At 42.0% G+C, this 22,020-nt stretch overlaps 1 protein-coding gene and 1 long non-coding RNA gene across 2 annotated transcripts; one reads left to right on the top strand and one right to left on the bottom strand.

Moving 5' to 3' along the window:
* Positions 1–9,058: 9,058 nt before the first annotated feature.
* LOC114292794 (uncharacterized) lies at positions 9,059–12,189 on the top strand. Its single transcript, XR_003639850.2, has 3 exons — positions 9,059–9,358; positions 9,952–10,026; positions 10,253–12,189. It is a non-coding gene; the product is annotated as an uncharacterized LOC114292794 (long non-coding RNA).
* Positions 12,190–17,972: 5,783 nt separating this feature from the next.
* LOC114292792 (Tetratricopeptide repeat (TPR)-like superfamily protein) lies at positions 17,973–20,434 on the bottom strand. Its single transcript, XM_028236810.2, has one exon. The coding sequence runs from the start codon at positions 20,154–20,156 to the stop codon at positions 18,120–18,122; it is 2,037 nt and encodes a 678-aa protein (XP_028092611.1). The 5' UTR covers positions 20,157–20,434; the 3' UTR covers positions 17,973–18,119.
* Positions 20,435–22,020: the final 1,586 nt, after the last annotated feature.

Genomic DNA, 22,020 nt, shown 5'->3' with positions numbered 1-22,020 from the left:
AAGCCACCACCGCCGGCCTTCGTGACAGTCACTGTTGGCGCCGACCATGACGCCCTCTCAACACTGCTTGCGTCGCCACCCCAGGCACCGCCTACATGACCCAAGCCGCTGGTAATACGCACCAACGCCGGACCAACTCGTCATTGGCTGACCTGCCGTGGCTGCCGGTTCTCCTTATTCGCCGATTCCGGTGTCGTTTCTTGGTGATTACAACCTGTGTCGATTTCAGCTCGGCATCGTATCACTCTCTTCAACCTCTTTTTTTTTTTTTTTTTTCTTGGACTTGGCAGTGACCAACACCAGATTTAGCTTGCCGTCGGCCTATCCTCTTTGTGTCAATGTTGACTCTAGTATTCCATTGACCGACTTTCATTTGTGTTGTTATTTCATATTGCTGAAACCTCATCTTTGAAATTTTTTTTTTGATTTACTTGACCGAGACTGACCCAGCCTTTTTCTTCTTCAACAAAACAGAGACTACCACAATGTGCATGCTGGCCATCTTAGCTTCAAGCAGCGCCACCGACCTGTCCCAGCTCCAACCATCGCAGACGTCACAACCCAGATCCAGACACTCCGGAGCTCACTGACCAGCACCAACGCCGACTCCTCAGCGACGTCACTGCCGCTTCTGGCCTTCGACAGCCGAGCTCAACCACTGTTGGCCTCTCTGCTGCAACTTCGTCATTGATCCCGACTGCCCAGAGCCGACCACACCGTTGCCCATTCAACGTGACGCGTGTGGTTGCCAACTCCTCTGCGACACCACTGTTGCCTCCGGCTTCGGATTGTCCGACATTGACCACACACGTCCGCCCACTCAACGCGACGTGTGTGGTCTTGCCTAGCACTGCACAGCTTGTCGTTGGCCTCGAGTGTGCTTGTTTCATATCTACAGACCGTGCTTGTGCGTCTCACACTTGCGGCCTTGCCACTGCCTCTAGCCAATGCCGACCATGCCGCCCTCTCAACGCGGCATCGGTCATCGGCCCATCCTCTTTGTGTTGCTATTTCAGATTGACAAGTGCTCGCTGAAACCCTCTTCTCATTCTTCTTATATTTTTGGATCTGTGGGTAAGCTTCTGAAATTCCTCTGCCTCAGGTTTGTAAATATAAGCTCAAAATCTTCTTCTCTTGATTTTTTTCTGACGCTTGCAGAACTTGATTTATACACTGAGAATTTGCAATTTCAGCTTGAGGTAGATAATACAGGATTTGTATAATTTTAATTTTATATTTCGATCCCAGATCTGGATTCTGAACTCCTATTGTTGAACTTGTTCTAAAATAGAAACAAGGCTCGAAGCACTTTTGGTTGACTCAAAATCTGATGTTGCTAAAATCACAATATTGAATGTTTGAATATTGTAATTCCGGAAATTGAAACTTTGCTGAGAAGCTTGGTTTGAATGTAGACAAAATGACACTTTGCTCTGTTGAAGAGAAAGGAACAAATGTGCCGTTGTTGTTGATGATATCCACATCGATATTGCTATTTGTTGAACCTGAAGAATACCCGAGAAAAAGAATTGTTGATGACTTCTGGGGTTGAACCTGTTGATAAACCCATCATGTAAATCTAATTATAAAAAATGACTGATTGTTGCAACCCCGAGAATATTAGATATCATGCCCGACCTCCTGATGTAGAATTCATCGTAGGACTTGTTGATATGATGAAATACTTCGTTGAATAATAAAGATGATATATTGTTGTTTGTTTAACTTGTGGATGCTTGGGAAATACATAGCTGATGCCAAAATTTTGTGTGACCGTTGTAGCTTTATGTTGGCTTGAGAGGAATCGGCTCGGAGAGACAAAAACTTGATTGTTGCATTTTCATAAACTTGCTCAGAGTAATAAAATTGTTGTAACTTAAATAGATCATTATTATTTGTTGATATTGCCTTATTCTGATAATGCCTGAATCAGGATATGAAATTGATATTGCTCATCTCATTTGTCGGTTTTACTATTTCAGGCAAATAAATTCTTGATTGAGATCCACGACCTCGGGGCCCTTAGAACCCACACTAATGAGAGCAAGGGCTGTTCCTCGGAAGTCCGAACAGAAGCAAGACTGTCCCTCGGAAGTCCGAACAGAAGCAAGACTGTCCCTCGGGAGTCCGAAAGTAGCACACACCCTACTTTGGCAAGAAAGATTCCTCTGGAAGATAACCGAGTCTACCAAGCTTCTACCAACAGAAGTAAAGACTGTCTCTCAGAAGTCTGAGCAGAAACAAGGCTGTCCCTCGGAAGTCCGAACAGAAACAAGGCTGTCCTTCGGAAGTCCGAGCAGAAACAAGGCTGTCCCTCGGGAGTCCGAGTGGATGCGCACTTCTACTTCGGCAGCTAATGGAAGCAAAGGCTATCCCTCGGGAGTTCGAGCAGGAGACAAGGCTCTCCCTCAGAAGTCTAAGCAGAAACAAGGCTATCCCTCGGAAGTCCGAGTGGATGCGCACTTCTATTTCGGTAGCTAATGGAAGCAAAGGCTATCCCTCGAGAGTTCGAGTAAGAGTCCACTCTACTTTGAAAAGAAAGATCATCAGAGCTCGTATTGATGAAATCAAGAGCTGTTTTTCAGACCCGCACTAATGGGAGCAAGAGTTGTCCCTCGGAAGGCTCTCCTTCAGAAGTCCGAGCAGAGACAAGTCTATCTCTCGGAAGTCCGAGTGGAAGTATACTTCTATTATGTCAAGAAAACTCCCTTCAGGTTGGTAACTGAGTCTACTATTTCTCTTTCTTCTTTGAGGGGCAACAAAAATTGAAAACTGTTTCAAGCAACATAACACCATGAAGATATACAATGTAGAGAAAATAACTTCTAATGGAGATACATAATATGGAGGAAATAAATTTCTTCATGACATAAGAAAGATAGAACTTCTTGGACACTGTAGTAAATGCAAACTGTAAATGTCATAGATAGACTTCTTCTACGGAATGTTGAAATTTGCCCCTAGAGTTGCAAGATCATTTGGAAAGCTTTCACCAGCTGCTCGGGTTGTGGCCATCATGCACCATCATAAATAGTACACCATCTTGCCTCCTTCTCGAACTTTCATCACCTTCCGAGGAATAGGCGGACTTTCTGGTCTAGACATTGCCCGCTTACTTGACTCTGCCATCAGCTCCTTGTCATCTTTGATATCCTCCCAACGAGGAATTTTGACCCCTCGAGGCTTAGAGGTGGTGGGAACTTCTTCGACAGCCAGTTCGGTGAAGTAGATGGCATCAGAATAATGAGCTTCATGGATCTCGAAAGGCCTTTCTGTAGCCTGAATTGTCACCGTCTTCTTTCCCCATTTTGCCTTAACACACTGATGATAACTCGATGGTACAGCCCCATATCTATGCATCCAGGTCCTCCCTAGAATGATGTGATAATTTGTCTCAGAATCGATAATATGGAACTTGGTGGCCGAGCGAATCTCTCCAACGGCTAAATCAACTGTTACGCATCCGATAGTAACTCTCCTTTCTCCACCGAAGCCAGTGATGACTATCGGCTGCTTCACAATGCGTTCTTCAGAGATTCCGGCCTTTTCTAGAGTAGCGCGAGTCATAATGTTGATAGAGGCTCCACTATCTAGAAAGGCCCTTTTGAACTCAACCCCGTTAATAAAAGCAGTCACATAAAGCGGGCGATTGTGAGAAAAAAGATACTTCCGATCAACCTCGGAGAAAGTAATGGCACTAGACTGCTCTTTTGCCTTCCTCGGGATAGATCCCTCAGTCGACATGCATCCCTCATGGTGTGCCTTGGCTATATTAATGATAGACTTGGTGATTTCTGTTCTTGCCTCCTTGGAAAGTCCAAGCTGGTCAAAGAACTGCTTGAACTTTACACAGTCTTGCAAGGTTTTGGCATAGTGATCCGGATCTTTTTCCACTCTTGGAGGCTCGTAGTTAACCATCTCCTCGGTCTCTTCAAAATAAGATGCCACATAAACATGGTGTCCTCCTCTTCCGTAGTACTCTTCTCCTCCTTCTGGATCAAAGGGATCTTCGCCATGAGTCATAAATGTTCTGCCCTCTGGATCGAGAGCACTTCTATAGTAAACTTGCTCACCCTCTGGCTCGAGGATGTCGTCCAAATAACAATCATCGTCATCGAGGTTGGCGATAGCCTCAATCATCGGGCCTTCATAAGCTATCATAGCAACATTCTTGCCCTTGTCTCGGTGTTGAGGATATGGTTGTTCTCGGATGTCTTGAGTCCCTTGCTTTTTGAACCTCAATTCGTCTGCCTCGACTTTATCTCTGAAGATTTTTCTGAGAGTCCAACACTTCTCTGTCGGATGTTTCAATGTACGATGGTAGACACAGAATTCAGGGCTCTCACGGTCTTTCTTTGATGGCATTTCTTCAACATAAGGCAATTTTAGCTCTCCGTCAGCCACCCATTCCTTAACTAGAGCTTTCACTTCCTCGATTCCACATGGATAAGAAACATTCCCCTTTTCACCATTATATTGCTTTCTCTTCTGGCCTCTATGACCTCCTCCTTGTGAATTTCGGGTATCTGGGGCAGAGGCAGCAGCAACAATAGGTCCACGAGACGATTTGAAACTAGTCTTGTAACTGGCCTTAAATCCGGACTCCTGATCATGAGGAATGCTAATGTTCCGAGCTGCTTCTATTAATGCCGAGAAGGTGGGTAGCTTGTGATTAACTAGAAACATTTTGTATCTGCTCAATGCCCCTTCTAGACAGATTTGAACCAGATAACTCTCCTCGACTGCTTCATGACAATCTACGGCCTTGTCCTGAAACCTTTTGACGTAGTCAAGGATGTCTTCATTTTCTCGTTGCTTCTCTTTACACAATGTAAGTGTGGTCACCCTCTCCGCCACTTGAAAGAACTTGGAGTGGAATTTGTTAACCATTTCCTCCCAACTTCGGACAGAGTTTGGGGCCAAATTAACATACCAACTATATGCTCGGTCGGTGAGGGACTTAGAGAATTCTCTCAGTCGGAGGACGTGGTTTGAACCATGAATACCTAGAGTCTCGATGAATCGCACAACATGTTCTCGGGCATTTCCTTGTTTGCCGTCGAACTTGATGAACTTCGGCACTGTATACCCCTCAGGGTATGGATAGCTCAGCATCTCAATGGGGTAAGGCGGCTTGACGTCTGGATCAGGCAAAGAGGGTAAGGTCCTCTTGCCCCGTTCGAGATCGAACATGGCCTGTACATCGGCGAGAGTGAGAAACTGTTGAGGGAGAGAGTTTGATGGTGGTATTCCCGGGACTTGGCTTATGTACCCGAAGACTGAGCTAGGGGCGTCTTGGCCATTCTGGTGCTGCGAATTCATCATTGGTGAGGACATTTGACGATACTGGCCATCAGCGCCTATAGACAAGCCAGTCGGTGATGGGATATTGAATTGAGGCCCATAGAGTCCACCGCACGGCGCCGCTATACCGGGTTGTGCTTGCAGATTTGTTGTTGGCACCAAAGGAGGCCCGCTTGGTGCTTGGGTAACATTCACTGGTGGCGTAACAAGATTAGGTACGGGCATAGCTCCCTTTTGCGCCATCATGCTCCTTATGTTTTCCTGGACACCAGCAGTCGTTGGAGTGTCGTTCATTACACCAGAAACTCCCCTAGTCACCATTGGATCTTGGCTTGGCACGCCATGGAGACCGGGTATGGGCAAACTGCTGCCGCCTACTGTGGTTTGAGCATGTGTTACTGTGGCCGTGTTGCCATGAGCCATAGGCTGATTGGGGCCTACTTCTCCTTGGATTTGATTTTGCGCTCCGGCGGGAATAACTCCACCACCAGTTTGATTTCCGTTTGGCGCCGGTGCAAAGTTAGAACTCATCACCAACATGGTGTGAGTGAGATTCTGAAGAGTGGTAAGAATCTCTTGCTGAGTATTCTGAAGTCCTTGAATGGCTTCAAGCAAAAGTGGTTGATCTGGAGTCATGGTTCTGTCATCACCACCATTAGAGGATCCTTGTTGGTGAACTTCATCTTCTCCCGCCATTCTTGTTGGAGTTGTGTGGATTCCAGATCTCGTTGAGACCATTAACCAATCCGCCTCCCCAGCGGAGTCGCCAAAATGTAGGAGAGGGTTCAAGAAAGGAGTTGGAAAATTCGAAGATCTTCGAAGATCCTTGAAGAACAATTTCGAATTCTCTAGAATATGATGAGAGGCTTAGATTCTTCAATAATCTCAACTTAGGAACACGACAACAAAGGAGATGATGGAGATAAGAGATTGGGTGAAGAAGAAGGCAAAATGGCTAGAGAATAGAATAATGGCAAGGCTCTCCCATTGATCTCCCACTTTCACTCTCAAGGTCGATAATGGAGAAGGGAAATTAGTTCTTTCCCAAGAGTTAAAAATCTCCAAAATCCATCCCTTGTAAAGCTATGGGTGGGTGCTATTTATAGGCACCTCATGATGTAGGATGGAGCCCATGTGCAAGGCACATGGGGGATATTTTCTCTAACCACCTTGTCCGAGGGGGTGACCTCTCCGAGGAGGTGACTTCTCCGAGGAGGTGACCTCTCCGAGGAAGTGACTTCTCCGAGGAGGTGACCTCTCCGAGGAGGTGACTTCTCCGAGGATGAGAAAACCCCGAAGAGGAGATCAATCCCTCGGCGAACCCTTCTTCTTAGCCACACCTAACCAATGATCCCCAATCATCCCAAAGGGTCAGGGGTAGTCCCAGAGGACGTCCTGCCGCAAAATATTGCCGAGTCTCATGGACCCCCCGGGGTCGTGCCACCTCGACCCGGGTATAGGCTAGTTTAACCGAAGAGTGAATTTATCTCCACTCACCGTCCTCGGGATCGGGTCCTTTGTTCGAACTCCATTACGCCCATGGTTCTGGTGCGTAGATCCCGGAAAGCTCCGAGCCCGCAAGTGTTCTGGGACTCATTAACGGAGCGACTTCTAGATTGCGTCTGAATCCGTTCGAAGCCAAGTACTTCGGATCTCTAGATTCGTGGGTCCGAATCCTTTCGAGTCCGAGTGCCTCGGATCTCTAGGCTTGCTTAATACCCTTTCGAGTCCGGGCCCAAGTAAGTCTCTAGGTTCATGGATCCGAACCCTTTCGAGGCTTAGAGCGATTCAATCCGTTTGATGGCGATAAATCCGGGCCCACTGATTCTTGGACTTGCGATAAATTCGGGCCCACTAATCTTGGGCTATTGGGCCTAAATAATTTAGTGGGCTCAAATTAGCCCCTCTTACAACTGCACACCATGACTTGTAGTAGTGAGAGACGATTTTTAAATTGCGGCCCACTTAGCTTGACAAGGTAATTGCACTGCAATTTCAGATGTAATAAAAAACAATTTTAAGAATTCATAATTTACGTCAGAAATTTGAAAAAAAAATCAATCGTAAATTTTAAAATTTTTAAAAGTTAAAGTCTTAATTTTTTTTAATTATTCTGTAATTATTTTTAAAAGATATGATTTAATTGTAATATTTTTATTAAATTTCTAAATTTGTTTACAATTATATGATAGGAGAGTTGAGCTTAAGAATGGGTATGAACTGCCCATCTGAACTTCCTATTTTGAGGACGTATATAAATTATTAAGAAAATATTATATATAGTATTTATACATATAATTTATTTGATTTTATGTTTTTCAATAAAAAAAAAAGATGCACTTAAGATGAAAAGCACTTGCTTAAGTCTATACTTATATATTAAGATTTTGTGTCAACCAATCTATGAAATTGTTAATTTTAGTTTTATAATATATGGATTTGTTGGACAGGCTTAAGATTGTAATACTATTTTAAGGCTTGGTTTGAGAGAGATTTTTAGGCCTGAAATTGAATTGAGAGTCAAGCTTTTACCCGTGAGAGATTTTTTAATTTCCTAATATAAGCCAGGCCAAAACCTGGACGAATCCGATATTTGTCTACCCATATCAAAATCTTATATGATTAAATTTGTGACTAATTATTCAAAAGTTAATCTGTAACCTGCCATGTCATTTTAAGAAAGACTTGTTAGGAGTGCCCGACTTTTTCATATCACAAATAAAGGGAATATTTTGCAAATCAAAATAACAATTAAGTGGCTAACATGCCCCTTACACTTCTAATTTGAAGAAAATACCCAAAGTAATTTTTTTTTATTGTGTTTACATCTTGAATTTATTAAAAAATTTATGAGAAAGAAATTAAATAAAAGTTCTTTTTTTTGTCATTTATATTTATAAATTGAACATCCAAACGCAACCTTAAGCAACCGAACATGAAAGTCAGGGTTTCCATATTTCACATTGGAGAAGGTCTTGTTGGTCGCGCTCCAATTATTTTATTATTTTGACCAAAATCTTCTCCGTTCTAAGAGTGAATATATGATTCATGATAAGTTCAAGGAAATGCAGTCATGTGTCTCATTATCCCCATCAACGAATTCAAAAGACTCAGTAATATAATTCTAGAGGATTATGTGATAGGAAAATGTTTGGGACCCTTTTGGGGATGACCCCCACACCTCCAAAGTGATCTCGGTTTCATGTATGTGTGTATAAGGTCTGGTTCAAATTTGTGGGAGTCTTGTGAGGGTGGGGATCTCAATCATTGCTCTTATGTGATAGTACATAGTGGTTTAAATCGATGGTATAGTGAAATTTTTATAAGTGAGATATAATGACTCAATTTTAGTGTTGAAGATGATCTACATAGTGGAAGTTACGACTTTTCATTTGTTAAAAATCCCCTATAAGCAAATATCACATGATAATTTGGGACCATCTAATATTTTTTCCAAAACACTGGTCTTCTCATTCACTGGAAAATAGCTTCCAAACTAATTGGTCTTTCTAATTTACTACTATCATTAGCAATGTGAAAAGGATTTGCCATTCGTCTAGTTTGAACTTTGAACTTTGAACTTTGACTCCCTAGACTATTCTCACTTTGTTTTTCTCTGTGATTCCATGTGTATATTTTATGTATGCATGTATGTTTCGCCATGTGTATGTGTATGTATGCATATTGGTATGAAGACAGAAAAGAGAAGAGAGAGAAGACACCTAACTTTGGTACTATAAATTCTCAAGGAGAGTACATTGTTTGGAAGGAAAGGCAAAGGCGTGACAAGAAGCACAGGAGTTGTGGGACTCTCTTCGCAGAAGAGATGACACTTGGTTTGGGATAGCAACGTGAACCAAGTGTCAATCTTCTGCGATGAGATACCCTATAACTTCTTTTTTATAATTTTCTTCTTCATAGTAAAGTTAGCCCGCACAAGATGGATAGGTGATGGTTGGATTGAATATCTTAACACAGCTTGTGAAGTGACTATCTCGTTGGGCTTGTGAGGTCTACCACAAATTGCATTTTAATGATTCAATTCGAGCATTTTGTAAGTTTTTATGTCTAAATTGTTCTTGAAAAAAAATTAAATTGATTCGATAGTTGAAATCATATTATTTCATTACATTTGTCTTCAAACTACAATTATCAGATTAAAATGAATGAATTGAATTATTAGAGTAAGGCCTATAATGGGTTCAACATGCCCAATTGACCTGTACAACACACAAATGTAAAAAAGAAAGCAGAGTTATAAATATTCTCTTGGATTAGTTGTCATGTTTTATGTCAGATTATCTTAGCTAACATAGCTAGTTATATAATTGTTTGCTGTTGGCATATTTAGATCATCTCTTTCTATTCTCATAATCATGATTATACTTTTATCTTTTCGTATTAATTCTGTGTCGTGGCAAGAACTAGAATTTTCTATAGCCTCACAAAATAATCAGAGATTCACCATTTTCAATTGACTGTATTCATATTTGGAATTGGGAATATCACGCTTTAATTTTGTCAAGGACGTTTTTGTTTCGGGTAATGCTATAAAACACGGAAATTTTACGTTCTATTCTAGCATTATGTGTACTTTTTCAGAAGGAAAACAAAAATTGTGTTTATATTATTATTGTTTTATTTCAGGCATTTGCAATGGCGTTAGAAGGTGGACCATCGTCAAGGTGCCCATTTGTGTGGTTTCCTGTCAAACAACAGTAGGTGATACTCTGTAATTGTAGTATCTCTCTCACACACTTCCGTTAAAATTGAACTGTGAATTTATATAGAGATTTTAAAAATAAAAAAATAATAAATAAATAAATAAAAGAAAAGGAAAAATCCTATTGAATCATGAATTTGAATGAACATAAAAGAAAAAAGTGAGAGAAATATAACTAAAATATGAACTAAATTTCTGAGTGTAAAACTTTGGGCAATTTACCAGGGTTGACCATCAGCCTTCAGGCAGGACGGGTGATCAAGAGGGCATTGAGTTTGACTTGGGAGCTAGCCGTAAAACTTGTGAAGGAAGGATCAATGTGAAGTGTTTTTTGAATTATTTTGGGGGTAGTTCTTCATATTTTAGATCTATTTTTTTAATAAATGTATTTAAAATGTAAAATATATATAAAAAAAATTCTAAAAGTTCAAATAAAATAGAAATATGGAAATTTATCCAAACACCCCCTTCTTGTTTCTCTAAACCCTTATAACAGCAAAGTAGAGAGTACCCTCCAACAAAACAGAGTTCCCTGCAGTCCCACTAGCCATTACCATTTGTTTAAGCTTCAAAAATTTATGGCTCAGTTGAGTTCCATCCAGGATGCACTTGATGGCATGAAAAACTGGGCTAGGGAGCAGAGACACGATGGAGTTTGCCGGGTGTCGTGGGTTGGTGAGTGCAGGGCCACAAAGGTGAATACAAATTTTATGTTGACAACACACATTGCCCAGCCACCCCCCAACCAATATCCTTCCACCAAATCCAAAATTCTTCCAAAGTCACGAGCCTCCCTCCACATGCCTTTCTTTGTTTGATTTTATTACCTATATATGGATTATTGCTTATTATGATCAGACACAGTTAAGACTCCAATGTACTGAACTTGAACTAAAGATGATTGATGCAGAGACAGAAGCACACCCAAACACAATCCACAGTTGTATCAATAAGACTTCAGTGACAGAAAGAATGAATCCAAAGTTTATGTTGACAACATTATCATAATGGCTAGTGTGAATAATGTCAACAAAAAAAAAATATATATATATATATATATTAAATTATCTAAAGAACTTTTGCCAAAGGTATGGTGTTGTATGATTTAAGCCAAAACCATATCACACTGAACAAGATGAGTTTCTCAAACTTAACTAACTTAACCTAAACCCAAAAATCAAATCAAATCAATGAAAACCCGAAATACCTAGAATTTTGTTTCACACCATGAGGCAATCTTTAAGTCTATCACCATCAACAAAATAGTCTCTCGATGATTCAATGTGAACAACGACACCACCACCATTCTCTTCACTCTCTTTAGAAATTGTAAAGTTTGAGTAATGAACATGCAATAGCTCATCCGAACTCCGCTTGTTAGACCACATTAAACACAACTTTCCATTCCCTAAATCAACCAGATGTCGCTGACTAGCATGACGACTGCATTCTGGAGGAAACGCCCCTGTTCCTTGTAAACCCCTCACCTATTTAGGGTTCCCCCTATTATTGTCTAGCAATTCATAAGCATACATTATATTCTTGCCACCAAAATTATAAATCCCGTCACGAAAGCACAAGATAGTACCAACAACAATAGCAGTTCAGTCTGTCCAGGAACCATAACATTTTGTAGCCTCTGACTTAGACTCGTAGGAATATAAGGGTTCTGTCCGTGCCTCATAACGCAGGCAAGGCAATACTGGTCTAAACTTGTCATCAACGTTAAGAACTATATCACTAACAACAACCTCTGAATCTTTATCATAGTCTTTGTTGATACAGTCTATCAATGGGGGCATGGGTCGGACTTATCCATACTTCTAATGGGTCTTCTAGTCTTGGAATCCACGAAGCGTGCCTGCAAAAAGGCCCAAAGGGGGAGGTAGTCCCCCGACGGACACTCCGACGATCAAGTTCGATTAGGATGGATTAATTGTAGAGAAAGTGAGAAAGAATGAGATGAAGTACTTAACCTTTAACGAATCGCCAAAACTTCCTTATATCTTTTCCTTTGTTCTTCATTTCCTTGTTCCTTCCCAACTATCTCCTTGGTCGAAAATCTATAGCCTAGTTAGTATCGTTCATGATGATTCTGCATATTCCGGCGTGAAGAGTCTTGCCACATTTAATGCTATGGTAGTCTTATTAAATAGCTAATGTGAGTGCAATAACTTTGCAAGATCTTTGTTTATTTACGTGGCTAGTCCATGGGCAATGGGCTGGACCCCCTGGGCCGTGCCCATCAGGAGTCCCCCATTCCCAAGTGCAGCTTTTAGTCCAATGAAGGAAATATGAAAAGTGGAAAGTGTCCCCCAAGGTGGAGAAGAGGGTTGAGGGTGGATGGGTGTGTGGCACGGGAGGAAAAAGGGAGCGAGCGCGGTGAACGGCCGACCGACATGAGGGGTCGACCGCGACGATGGCCGGGCATAAAGGATGGGCAACCGTCGAAGGAGGGCTGACTGCTAGGTGGCCGAGCGCAAGGGTGGCTGAACGCAAGAGTGGCCGATTGCAAAAATGGCCAACCGTTAGGGTGATCGACCGCTAAGGTGACCTACCACTAAAGTGGCCTACCGCAAGGGTGGTCGACCGTAAGGATGGCACCGCTAAGGTGGCCAAGCACAAGGATGGCCGAGCACAAGGGTGGCCGATCGTAAGGGTGGCAGACCACTAGGGTGACTGACCGCAAAGGTGGCCGACTGCAAGGATGGCCGAGCGTAAAGGGCGGTGGACCGACCGGGTGATGTTGATGGTGCACGAAAGGGCGCGGGGCTCGAGGGGCAGAAACGCACATGATAATGCGAAGGGGAAAAGGCGTAAAAGGAAAGGTAATTAATGAGGGTGACGTAGCGCGTTGACACGCGTGGAGTAATCCGCACCGTTGATGAAGAGATTGAATGGTCAATGGAAATGGGAAAGGTTTATAGTAGGGGATTTTTGAAAAGGTGAAGGATGTATCTAGATTGTGAGGTTCAAACTGGCAAAGTTTAATCACGATCCGTGGAACATAGGGAAACCTTGGGCATTTGGGCTTGTCTGCGATTTACGTATCTAATTGCAAGAAATCGACAGATCCTAGACTTGTGTGCATTCATTTCTTGTGATTCTCCCTTATTTCTTATTGCGAACTACTTGTTCCCCGTAGCTGAGGTGATTTACAGGAACGCAAGGCAGATGACATAAGAGAGAGCCCTTGCCTTGACGCCGAATGCCTTAAGTGAAGACGACGAGATTACAATGGCGGAGAAATATAAAAAGGAGAGGGTAGAGGAAAAGATGGGGGAAAGGCCGCCACGGCCTGCTCCGGCGACAATGACATCGGCTGTCCAACTTGTGAGCCAAATGTCCCTTGATCATTGGCACACCAAAGCGGATAAGTCGACACTAACGACGAGGGATCTGGAGGGATTACGGAATAAGTATTAGATTCTCGTAGATGTTGAGTTGAGAGTGCCGTTGGGAACAGAGAGGGCGTCAAACATAAGGCCCCAAGAGTTTACGTTGTACGAAGAGGCACTCCGGGGGGGTTTGAGGTTGCCAATTCCCTAAATTGTTGCCGATGTGCTAAATCGGCTGGAAGTGGCGCTCGGCCAGTTGATGCCCAACACGTAGAAGATTCTGATGGCATGTGTGGTTGCCTAGCTACGGGCGACCGATGGGAGAGCGATGTTGGTGGAAGAATTGTTTTCGTGTTACAAGGCATTCGGTCAGCATGAGACATGGGTAACCCTGTAAGCAGTGGTGGGTAGAGGGCTGGTCACGAGGTTACCGTCGTCTATCAAAGGGTGGTGGACGAAGTGGTTTTTTGTATCGGAGAATGGGGGGAGGGCGGTATGGACAATGTAGAAAGTCCCCACCAAATTGCTTGAACCGAAGTTGGACGCTGCGGCGGAGGAAAGGGTAAAGCAGGTTAGGCAGTAGCGAGAAAAATAGGAGGTGAAGTGGGATGACTTGGTGAAGCCCTATGCCCTATTTGCGCTGGGATTGGAGGCATAGCCTACTGAAGGAGATCCGACGCCTGAAGAGGTGGAGGTGACAAGGAATGAGCAAGAGGCAGAGGAGTGGAGGATCTTAGCAGTTGCGGAGAAATACAAGGAAAGAGAGTTGGGACCGGCGCCAAAGGCAGTGGTGGAAAGGGTGGCCCGCCCAAGGCCTAAACCGTTGGCAGGCAAGGACCTGAGTACGTTCGAGCCGATGAAAGAGCTGGTGGACCCATTGAAGGAGAGGAGTAGGGTGGAGATGGAGGAGGTGTTGAGGAAAAAAAGAAAGAGTGGGACAGAGGGTAGAGAGAGGGTGGCCACGCGAAAGAAGAGAAAGAAACGGCGACGGTGGCGAGCGATGAGGTGAGAGTGGGGCCCTAACCAAGGATGGTTGTGATGGAAGCTGAACCCTCAAATACGAAGATGGTGGAGGTGAGAGGGACGAAAGACAAGAAAGAGGAGGGGTAGACTAACGATGTGCAAACGTCAGAAGAGAACATGGAGAAAAAGATCAGAGTAGAGAGGAAGGGACCTGAGGAGAGGTCTGCCCCAGTGAGCACAAAAGCGGAGGCCAAAAAGACAGCTGCGCGCCATCTAGGAGCAGTAGTTGGTCTTCTGCCAGTGGGGGGGGGGGGGAGGAGAGCCTGCCAATGTATTAAGTAATGTGTGAGTGGCAACGGACCGTTTGTTGGGGACAATAAAGGATGCAGCAGTCAGGGATGTTTCCAGGTTTGGGAAGGCAGACCTGATGAGAGCATTCTGTTCTGCGCAAATGGAGTTGCTGACATTAACAGCAGCGCTGGTAGGTAAGAGTGTGGGCGCAAAGATGGAAGTGAGCCCACTGAAAGTAAAATTGGAGAAAACCCAGGCTGAGCTGGGGAAAGCAAACGCAAAGTGTGCACGCTGGTAGAGAGTGGCACGAGGCGCTTGCTACCAATGGCTAAAGCATGCCGAGATGCCAAAAAGTTAGAGGTGTTGGCGATTGTGCAGGGGTTTGTGGCGGAACGTGCCAAGGGTGGGGAGGAGGAGAACAAGGTGCAGCTAGTAAAGGCTAGGGCGCAGCTGAGCGATATGGCAGCGGAATTGGCTGCTGAGCAGAGACGATGCCAAGAAATCTAGGCCACCTGTGAGATAGCGAAGGAAAGGTTGGAAGAAGCTTTAGTCGACAATGAAGAGTTTCATGACGCGCCTCTGAAGGAGAAGGAAGAGACGGATGCACGGATGGTGGAGTTAGCAAAGGCCTTGGCTGAAGAAAAGGCCAAGTTAGCAGAGTTAGAGAGGCTGATGACGTCAGAGGGAATTGCTTACCCAGATCCGTGCGTCACTGTGGTGGAGCAGTTTAAGTTATCGTCTGAGTTTCAAATGGCAGTCGACGCAGTAGTGGCGAGGAGCAGTATCGGAGAGAGGAAATGTGGGGCTAGGCCGTCAAACGTGGCTACTGCTGAACTGGTGGAGGGGCAGACCAAAAGTGAAATTATCCAGCGCTTCCAACAGCTAGACTTTTATAAGCATGTACTGGGATAGTGGGTGGGTGAGTTGCCAACGGAGGGCAGCGGAGATCTTCCCAGACATCGACGCCAGGCTCTTTCGGCCAAGAGAGGGAGACATTGCTCAGACCTCGCTAGATGAGGGTATCGATAAAAAAGATCTAGTGTCCAGTGGGGAGAAAGGAAATGGAGATAGGGAAAGGTGAAGACGTAGCTATACTGCCCACAGCCTGCTATACCAGTTTTTTTTTTTTTTTTTTTTTTGGCAAAGTGCTTGTGTAAAGATAATTAGAGTTTGTGTGAAATTTGTATTGGAAGTGTGAAATTGCTTTTGTGAAGGACTTTACAGTTTGCAATAAAGTTAAGTTATAAAACTGCTGTGTGTCTTGCCATGTGTGGCCTTTCAAGAATTGAGTTGATTTTGAGTTTGAATGCCACGTATGTAAATGCGTTATTTGGGAAAAAGAATAATTTTGAAAGAAAGAACAAGAAGGAAGTAGGTAATTTGAAAATGGAGTGGAGGTTACTGGACTTGGTCGGGCAGAACTTAAGACATAGTTTGGTTGAGCTCTTCAAGCTCAGTTTTGCTGAAGCTTATGGTACTTAGTCTGTCTGAGGCTTATATTGCTCAGTCTGGCTGAGGCTTATTTAACTCAATCTGGCTGAGCTCTTTAGGCTCAATTTTGCTGAGGCTTATGTTACTCAGTCTGGCTGAGACTTATTTAACTCAATCTGGCTGAGGCTCAGCCAGACTGAACCTGCAAAGCTCAACCAAACTAAGTTAAATAAGCGTCAACCAGACTGAGACTGAAGAGCTCAGCCAGACAGACGGCGCCAACTGTTGATACAGTCTATCAAAGGGGGCAAGGGTCGGACTTATCCATGCTACTAACGGGTCTTCTAGTCTTGGAATCTACAGAGCGTGCCTGCAAAAAGGCCCAAAGGGGGAGTAGTCCCCTGGCGAACACTCTGACGATCAAGTTAGATCAGGGTGGATTGATTGTAGAGAAAGAAAGAAAGAATGGGATGAAGTACTTCATCTTTAACATATCGCTAAAGCTTCCTTATATCTTTTCCTTTGTTCATCATTTTCTTGTCCTTTCCCAGCCATCTTCCTGACTGAAAGTCTATAGCCTGGTTAACATCGTTCATGGTGATTATGAATATTCCGGTGTGAAGAGTCTTGCCACATTTAATGCTATGGTGGTCTTATTAAATGGTTGATAGAGGTGCAAAAACTTTGCAGGATCTTTGTCTACTTACATGGTTAGTCCCTGGGCCGTGGGCTGGACCCTTGGATCTTAGGCCATGGACTAGATCTTGGGCCGTGGGCTGGACCACCCTGGGCCTTGCCCATCAGTCTTTATTAGGTGGGGTACATAAAGATTTCCATTCCTCCAAACGTGGATAAAAAATTGCAATCCAACATTCAGCTTCTAGATTACCTCCCATAACAAAGATCTTTCCATTTATAGCTGTGGCATAAGAAAGCTCTTTGGCAGTAGTCATGCTAGGGCCAATCTTCCACCCTTGATTGAGCATCAAAATAGAATGTGTCTGGAAGAGAATGCTTGTCTGGGTTGAATGCTGCGCTGCCAACAATGTAGATAATGGAATCCAAAGCAACGCAGCTTGATGCATCTGAATTATATGGTTGGGATTGAATTGGAGTAATCGGAGAAAGTAGTCTTTGCTTGTTTTTTGACCCCTAACCATCTTCATCATACTAAACGTTAATAGAAATGTGATCTGATCAAATGGTTATCGATATTCGATTAACGTGATTTTTTACAAAGATAAAGTACTCGACAAGTCCTACACATTGAGCGGTTTGGATCATACGGGCTCTGTGGTGGGCTCACGGGGCCCAACAGCATGGTCCAATCCAATTACGGACTGGACACAAACCACACCCTGTAATTTTCCCCAGTTCAATGTATTGTGGGTTCACCTGAGTTTATCTTGATAATTCAAATCGTACAAACTAAATTTATATGTATTTGTGATCTTCTCCATTGCTTCAGATCCTAAGATTTTCCATCACCCTTGCAACAGCTGGTTATTTTTGAGGTTACCTTACGGATGTAATTGCTTTCCCCATTTAAAAAATAAATAATAAATAATAATATTAATTTATTTATGCAAGAAAATAAATTAATTGCTTTCTCTATACTTGTTTATTTATTAAAAAATGTTATACAAACTAACAAAATCTACAAATTTCTCTTACTAACTAATGTATTATCTAATAATAAACTTTTTGAAATTGAAACAATACCCACTTGAATGACATGATATGTGTTCTACATCAGTACGTAAAAAGAAAACTAAAAGATTTTTTAGTTTGTATGTTATTATTATTATTTTTGGATTAGGTTTTAGTTTGTATATTATTACTCATATTTATTGTAACAATCAAATGTATTGCATCTCACATGGAAGACAAATTAAGTCAAAGAAAGAGGAACAAAATAGGAGTATTCTAATTAATAGTTTTATATACATTGTCCACGATCCTGAAATGGATATGAACACCATAAACAACATGATAAAATTAGTTTGATGTGTGGAAGGTACAATAGAGGAACAAATATAGTATCCACAGAGAAATTTCTTCCTAGATAGTCATAAATTTAGACTCTTCCTAGATAGCAATAGTTCAAAATTACCATTATTTCCCATCCGATTGATTATTCGAGATGCATCATTAAGTCTATTGGCTCTTTCAAAAATGCTGGCAACAACAAGATGCAACTCTTTCTTGTTTATGCTGGGATCAGAGTCGAACCTTTTAAACAGTGACTCTACCATGTCAAAATCCCCTCTTGCACCATAGAGACTCAGCATCTGGAAGTGAACTTCATCAGGAAAAACACAACCCTCTTCCTGCATCTCCTTATATACATCATCTGCCACCTCAAACTCCCGTAACTTCCCATAAGCATTTAGGACTAAAGCAATCGTATTGGAATCTGGGAAATAACCCGCTCCTCTCATCTTGTCAAACACCTCAATGACATTCGCATGCTTTCTGTTCCTTGAGAAAAGATCTATCATACAGCTGAATACAGATATGTCCTTGACTTCTCCGGCATCAATAGCCTGTCTAAAGACCCATGTGGCCTCTTCTATACGTCCAGCTCTAGCAAGAACCATGATGGCAGTCTCCCTGGGTATGTTATCTGGGCGCTTAAGCTCATGGAGCAGACGCTTAGCATGTGCAACCAGACCTGCCCTCTCATAAGCCACAATCATAGTCTGATAAAGCACCTGATCAATATTAGCCCCAGTAGTCCTTAGCTTCTGAAACAGCATTGCTGCTCGATCCAATTTCCCTGCCTTACACCAAATTGATATTATGGTTGAATACGTAATGGCATTGGGTTCAATTCCTCTGCTTTGCATCTCTTGGATAAGATTATTAGCCTTTTCATGCTCAAGAGACTTCCCATAAATCTTAATCATGGTGTTATAAGTAACAACATTTTGCTCAATATCTTTCCTCTGCATCAACCTGAAGAGATGTATGGCTTCCCCGAAAAGCTCAGCCTCACCATACACCCGCAAAAGTGTATTGTAACTAACAACACTCGGCTCAATTCCCATCTTTCTCATGCTCCAGAACAGCCTATCAGCTTCCTTGGCCATATCAAGCTGCCCATACACATCAACCATAATATTGCAAGTAGTCAGATCAAGCGGACACTTAGTCTCCTTCATCTCAGAGAAAACAGACAGTGCCGCGACAAACTTTTGGTTCTCAACATACATGCTCAAAATCGTTGAATAGCTAACCGTATCTGGCATGACACCCACCAACCTCATTTCTTGAAGAAGCAAACGCGCTTCACGGAAAAGCTTAGCCTTCCCAAACACATTAATCATCGAATTATAAGCAACAAGGTCAGGCAAAATACCCGACCGCTTCAATCTCGAAAAAATCGATATTGCTTTAGAGTAATCACATAGTTTACGAGACAATTCGATAAGATTGCTATACAAAACGAGATCACCAGTAACACGGTCTTGTTCCATCTTTTGAAGCCAAGACAGAGCATCATCAAACAAACCCTCTTTACCAAAATGGGTAATAAGCGTGGAATAAGTGTACCTGTCGGGCGAAAGCGCTCGTTGGCGCATTTCGTCGAACAGGCCGTGTGCGAGCTGCCACTGCTTCGCCCGAAGCACATTTCGCATCACAACATTGTAAGCGAACACAGAGGGAGTGTATAAGGCCTGTTCGTTGATCCAATCGAGCAGAGCGAGCGATCGTTGCCAGTCCGGTTCGCGAGAGAGAAGCGTCACCATGAACCGTATGGAAAGTTGTCGACCTTTGTACGGTGACATCAGAGAGTACAGTTCTTGCTCGTTCGAGGTCTGCCGAATCGATGACAAGAGATCTTCCATGTCGACGCTGTGGTCTAAGTACACTTGTTGCTGTTTTCGACGACGAAGAATGTGGGGAGTAGAAGACGGCGTCGTTGTTGTTCTTCTATTCCAGATATCTTTGGTTGAAGAAGCTGAGAATGAGACAACAATGGAGTTCTTACGGTGGTTGCTATTTTTCCGGGAAGGTACAGTGGTCGTTCTAATAGAGGGGAATGAAGAAGAAGGAATGGAATGCAAGTGAATTGAAGTAGCAGATAAGGAAGATATATCCATGGCGTTGAGTTGAGTTGAGTTGAGTTGAGTTATGAGTTGAGTATTAACAGGTTAGGAGTTGAATATCTAAGATTGTAAGTAATGCAGAGAAGGTTGAATTGATCGAGTTTTACACATTCTGAGATACAACCGGCTTTACTCGATACGATACGACTTCATCCCAATCACACATAACTTCATCCCAATCACATATTCACACATGCTGGATATTGTGGGTGGGTGCCCAAAATTAATAAGCCACTACTTGTTTAGAATGAAATAAGTAAAAAGAAAAATTTTTGGCAGTTCTAATAAAGGAACTCTAATGCATTTTATTAGGAGTGGATTTTATTATGATGTAATATTTTGACTTTGATTATTTTTATTTTTTATTTTTTTATTCTCTGTCACATTATTAGAACTCAATTAGAACTCCAAAATTAGAGGAATGTACCATTGCTCCAAGTAAAAAGTGATATGTTTAGCTTGAAATTGATGGAGTTGGAGTCATTGCTGACTGTTGTGCAGTTTTTGCAAATTATTTCGGATTTTATTTTCATCATTTGAACCGTTCAATTTTTAAAGAATATCGAGTAAAATATACCTGTAAAAAATAAAGTTGATCGGATATTGATAGACCCTTTATCAACTCACATTTATATTTAGTTTAATACTTATATATTTATTTTTTATATGTACAAGTTTGAGTTGATGAAAGGTCTATCGATATCCAATCAACTTGATTTTTTGCAGGTATGTTCTACTCAATGTTCGTTAAAAATTGAACGGTTTGGATGATGAAAATAAAGTCCGAAATAATTCCCATAAGCTGCACAACAGTCACTACTTATAAGAAAATATGAATACACAGCAGTGACCTTGATTCCTAAATGGATAGAAAGTGTAAGAAAATTATTTTAATTAGAAGTAATTATAATTTGGTCACAGGGTTGTAGATTTTCGATTAATTTAATTTTTTGCATAAATGATATACTCAACGAAACTTACAATATCAACGGTTCAAATTAACAAAAAATACTCAGGAAAAGTTCTCATCGAAGCACACAACACCCTAATGTGACTAAGGTCACAACAAGAACCTCGAACCCCAAAGATATCCATTCTCTTATTTTATTGATATTGTGTTTTGATCTTAAATTTATGAAAATAAATATATAAAAAAATGCTAATTTTTTTTCAATTTTCTAATCTACAAAACCAATATGGATACACCAAAGGATCAAGAAATTGATCTCATTGAATTTTGCCGTGAAATTTCATTTAACATTATAGTTGGAAATATTTAGGAGTGGCTATCGATCTGATTACTTGTTCAATCCGTCCAATTAAGTTTGATATTTTTAAGATTTAGGGAAATTATTTGGTCTATAAAGTTAAATTGGGTTGAGATTTATATCCATTTAATATTTAGGTTGGGCTTGAGATTAAAAAAAAAAATCCAACCCAATCCGGCCTGCCCATTTATAAAATAGGGTTTTTTACTGGCTGGTCCTACTTTTTATAGCTATTCCCCTCTTAGTCCTGAATATTGATGTTGTGCACCAATAGGTCCTGGAGTCTTTTTTTTTTTTTTTTGTATCCATTTTACCCCTGTTTTGTTTTCCCTTTTCTGGCGTGTTTCTATTTGATTTTTGCCATCAAAATACTGTGATGTGAGTCTGGGTTTGTGATTGTGAGTTTGGGTTTGTGATTTAGATTTCTGTGGAAATTCGCGATTTGTTAATGCATTATTATATTTAGATTTTGCAATTTGCGATCTCGTAGAGGGAGCTCGATTTGTGATTTGCTTTTTATAAATCTGTGAATCTTCGTATTTTGCAATTTCACGTTTGGTGTATAGTTAGATTTTGTGATTTGCAATTTT

This window comes from Camellia sinensis, chromosome 1 (genome assembly GCF_055761805.1).
Source record: "Camellia sinensis isolate YWXY chromosome 1, ASM5576180v1, whole genome shotgun sequence".
In the NCBI taxonomy this organism is placed as follows: domain Eukaryota; kingdom Viridiplantae; phylum Streptophyta; class Magnoliopsida; order Ericales; family Theaceae; genus Camellia; species Camellia sinensis.
Note: the sequence above shows the minus strand (reverse complement) of the source record. Positions and strands in the feature narration are given on the sequence as shown.

Excerpts from the sequence above, each read along its gene's own strand:
- LOC114292792 (XM_028236810.2), bottom strand. The coding sequence starts at position 20,156 with ATGGATATATCTTCCTTATCTGCTACTTCAATTCACTTGCATTCCATT.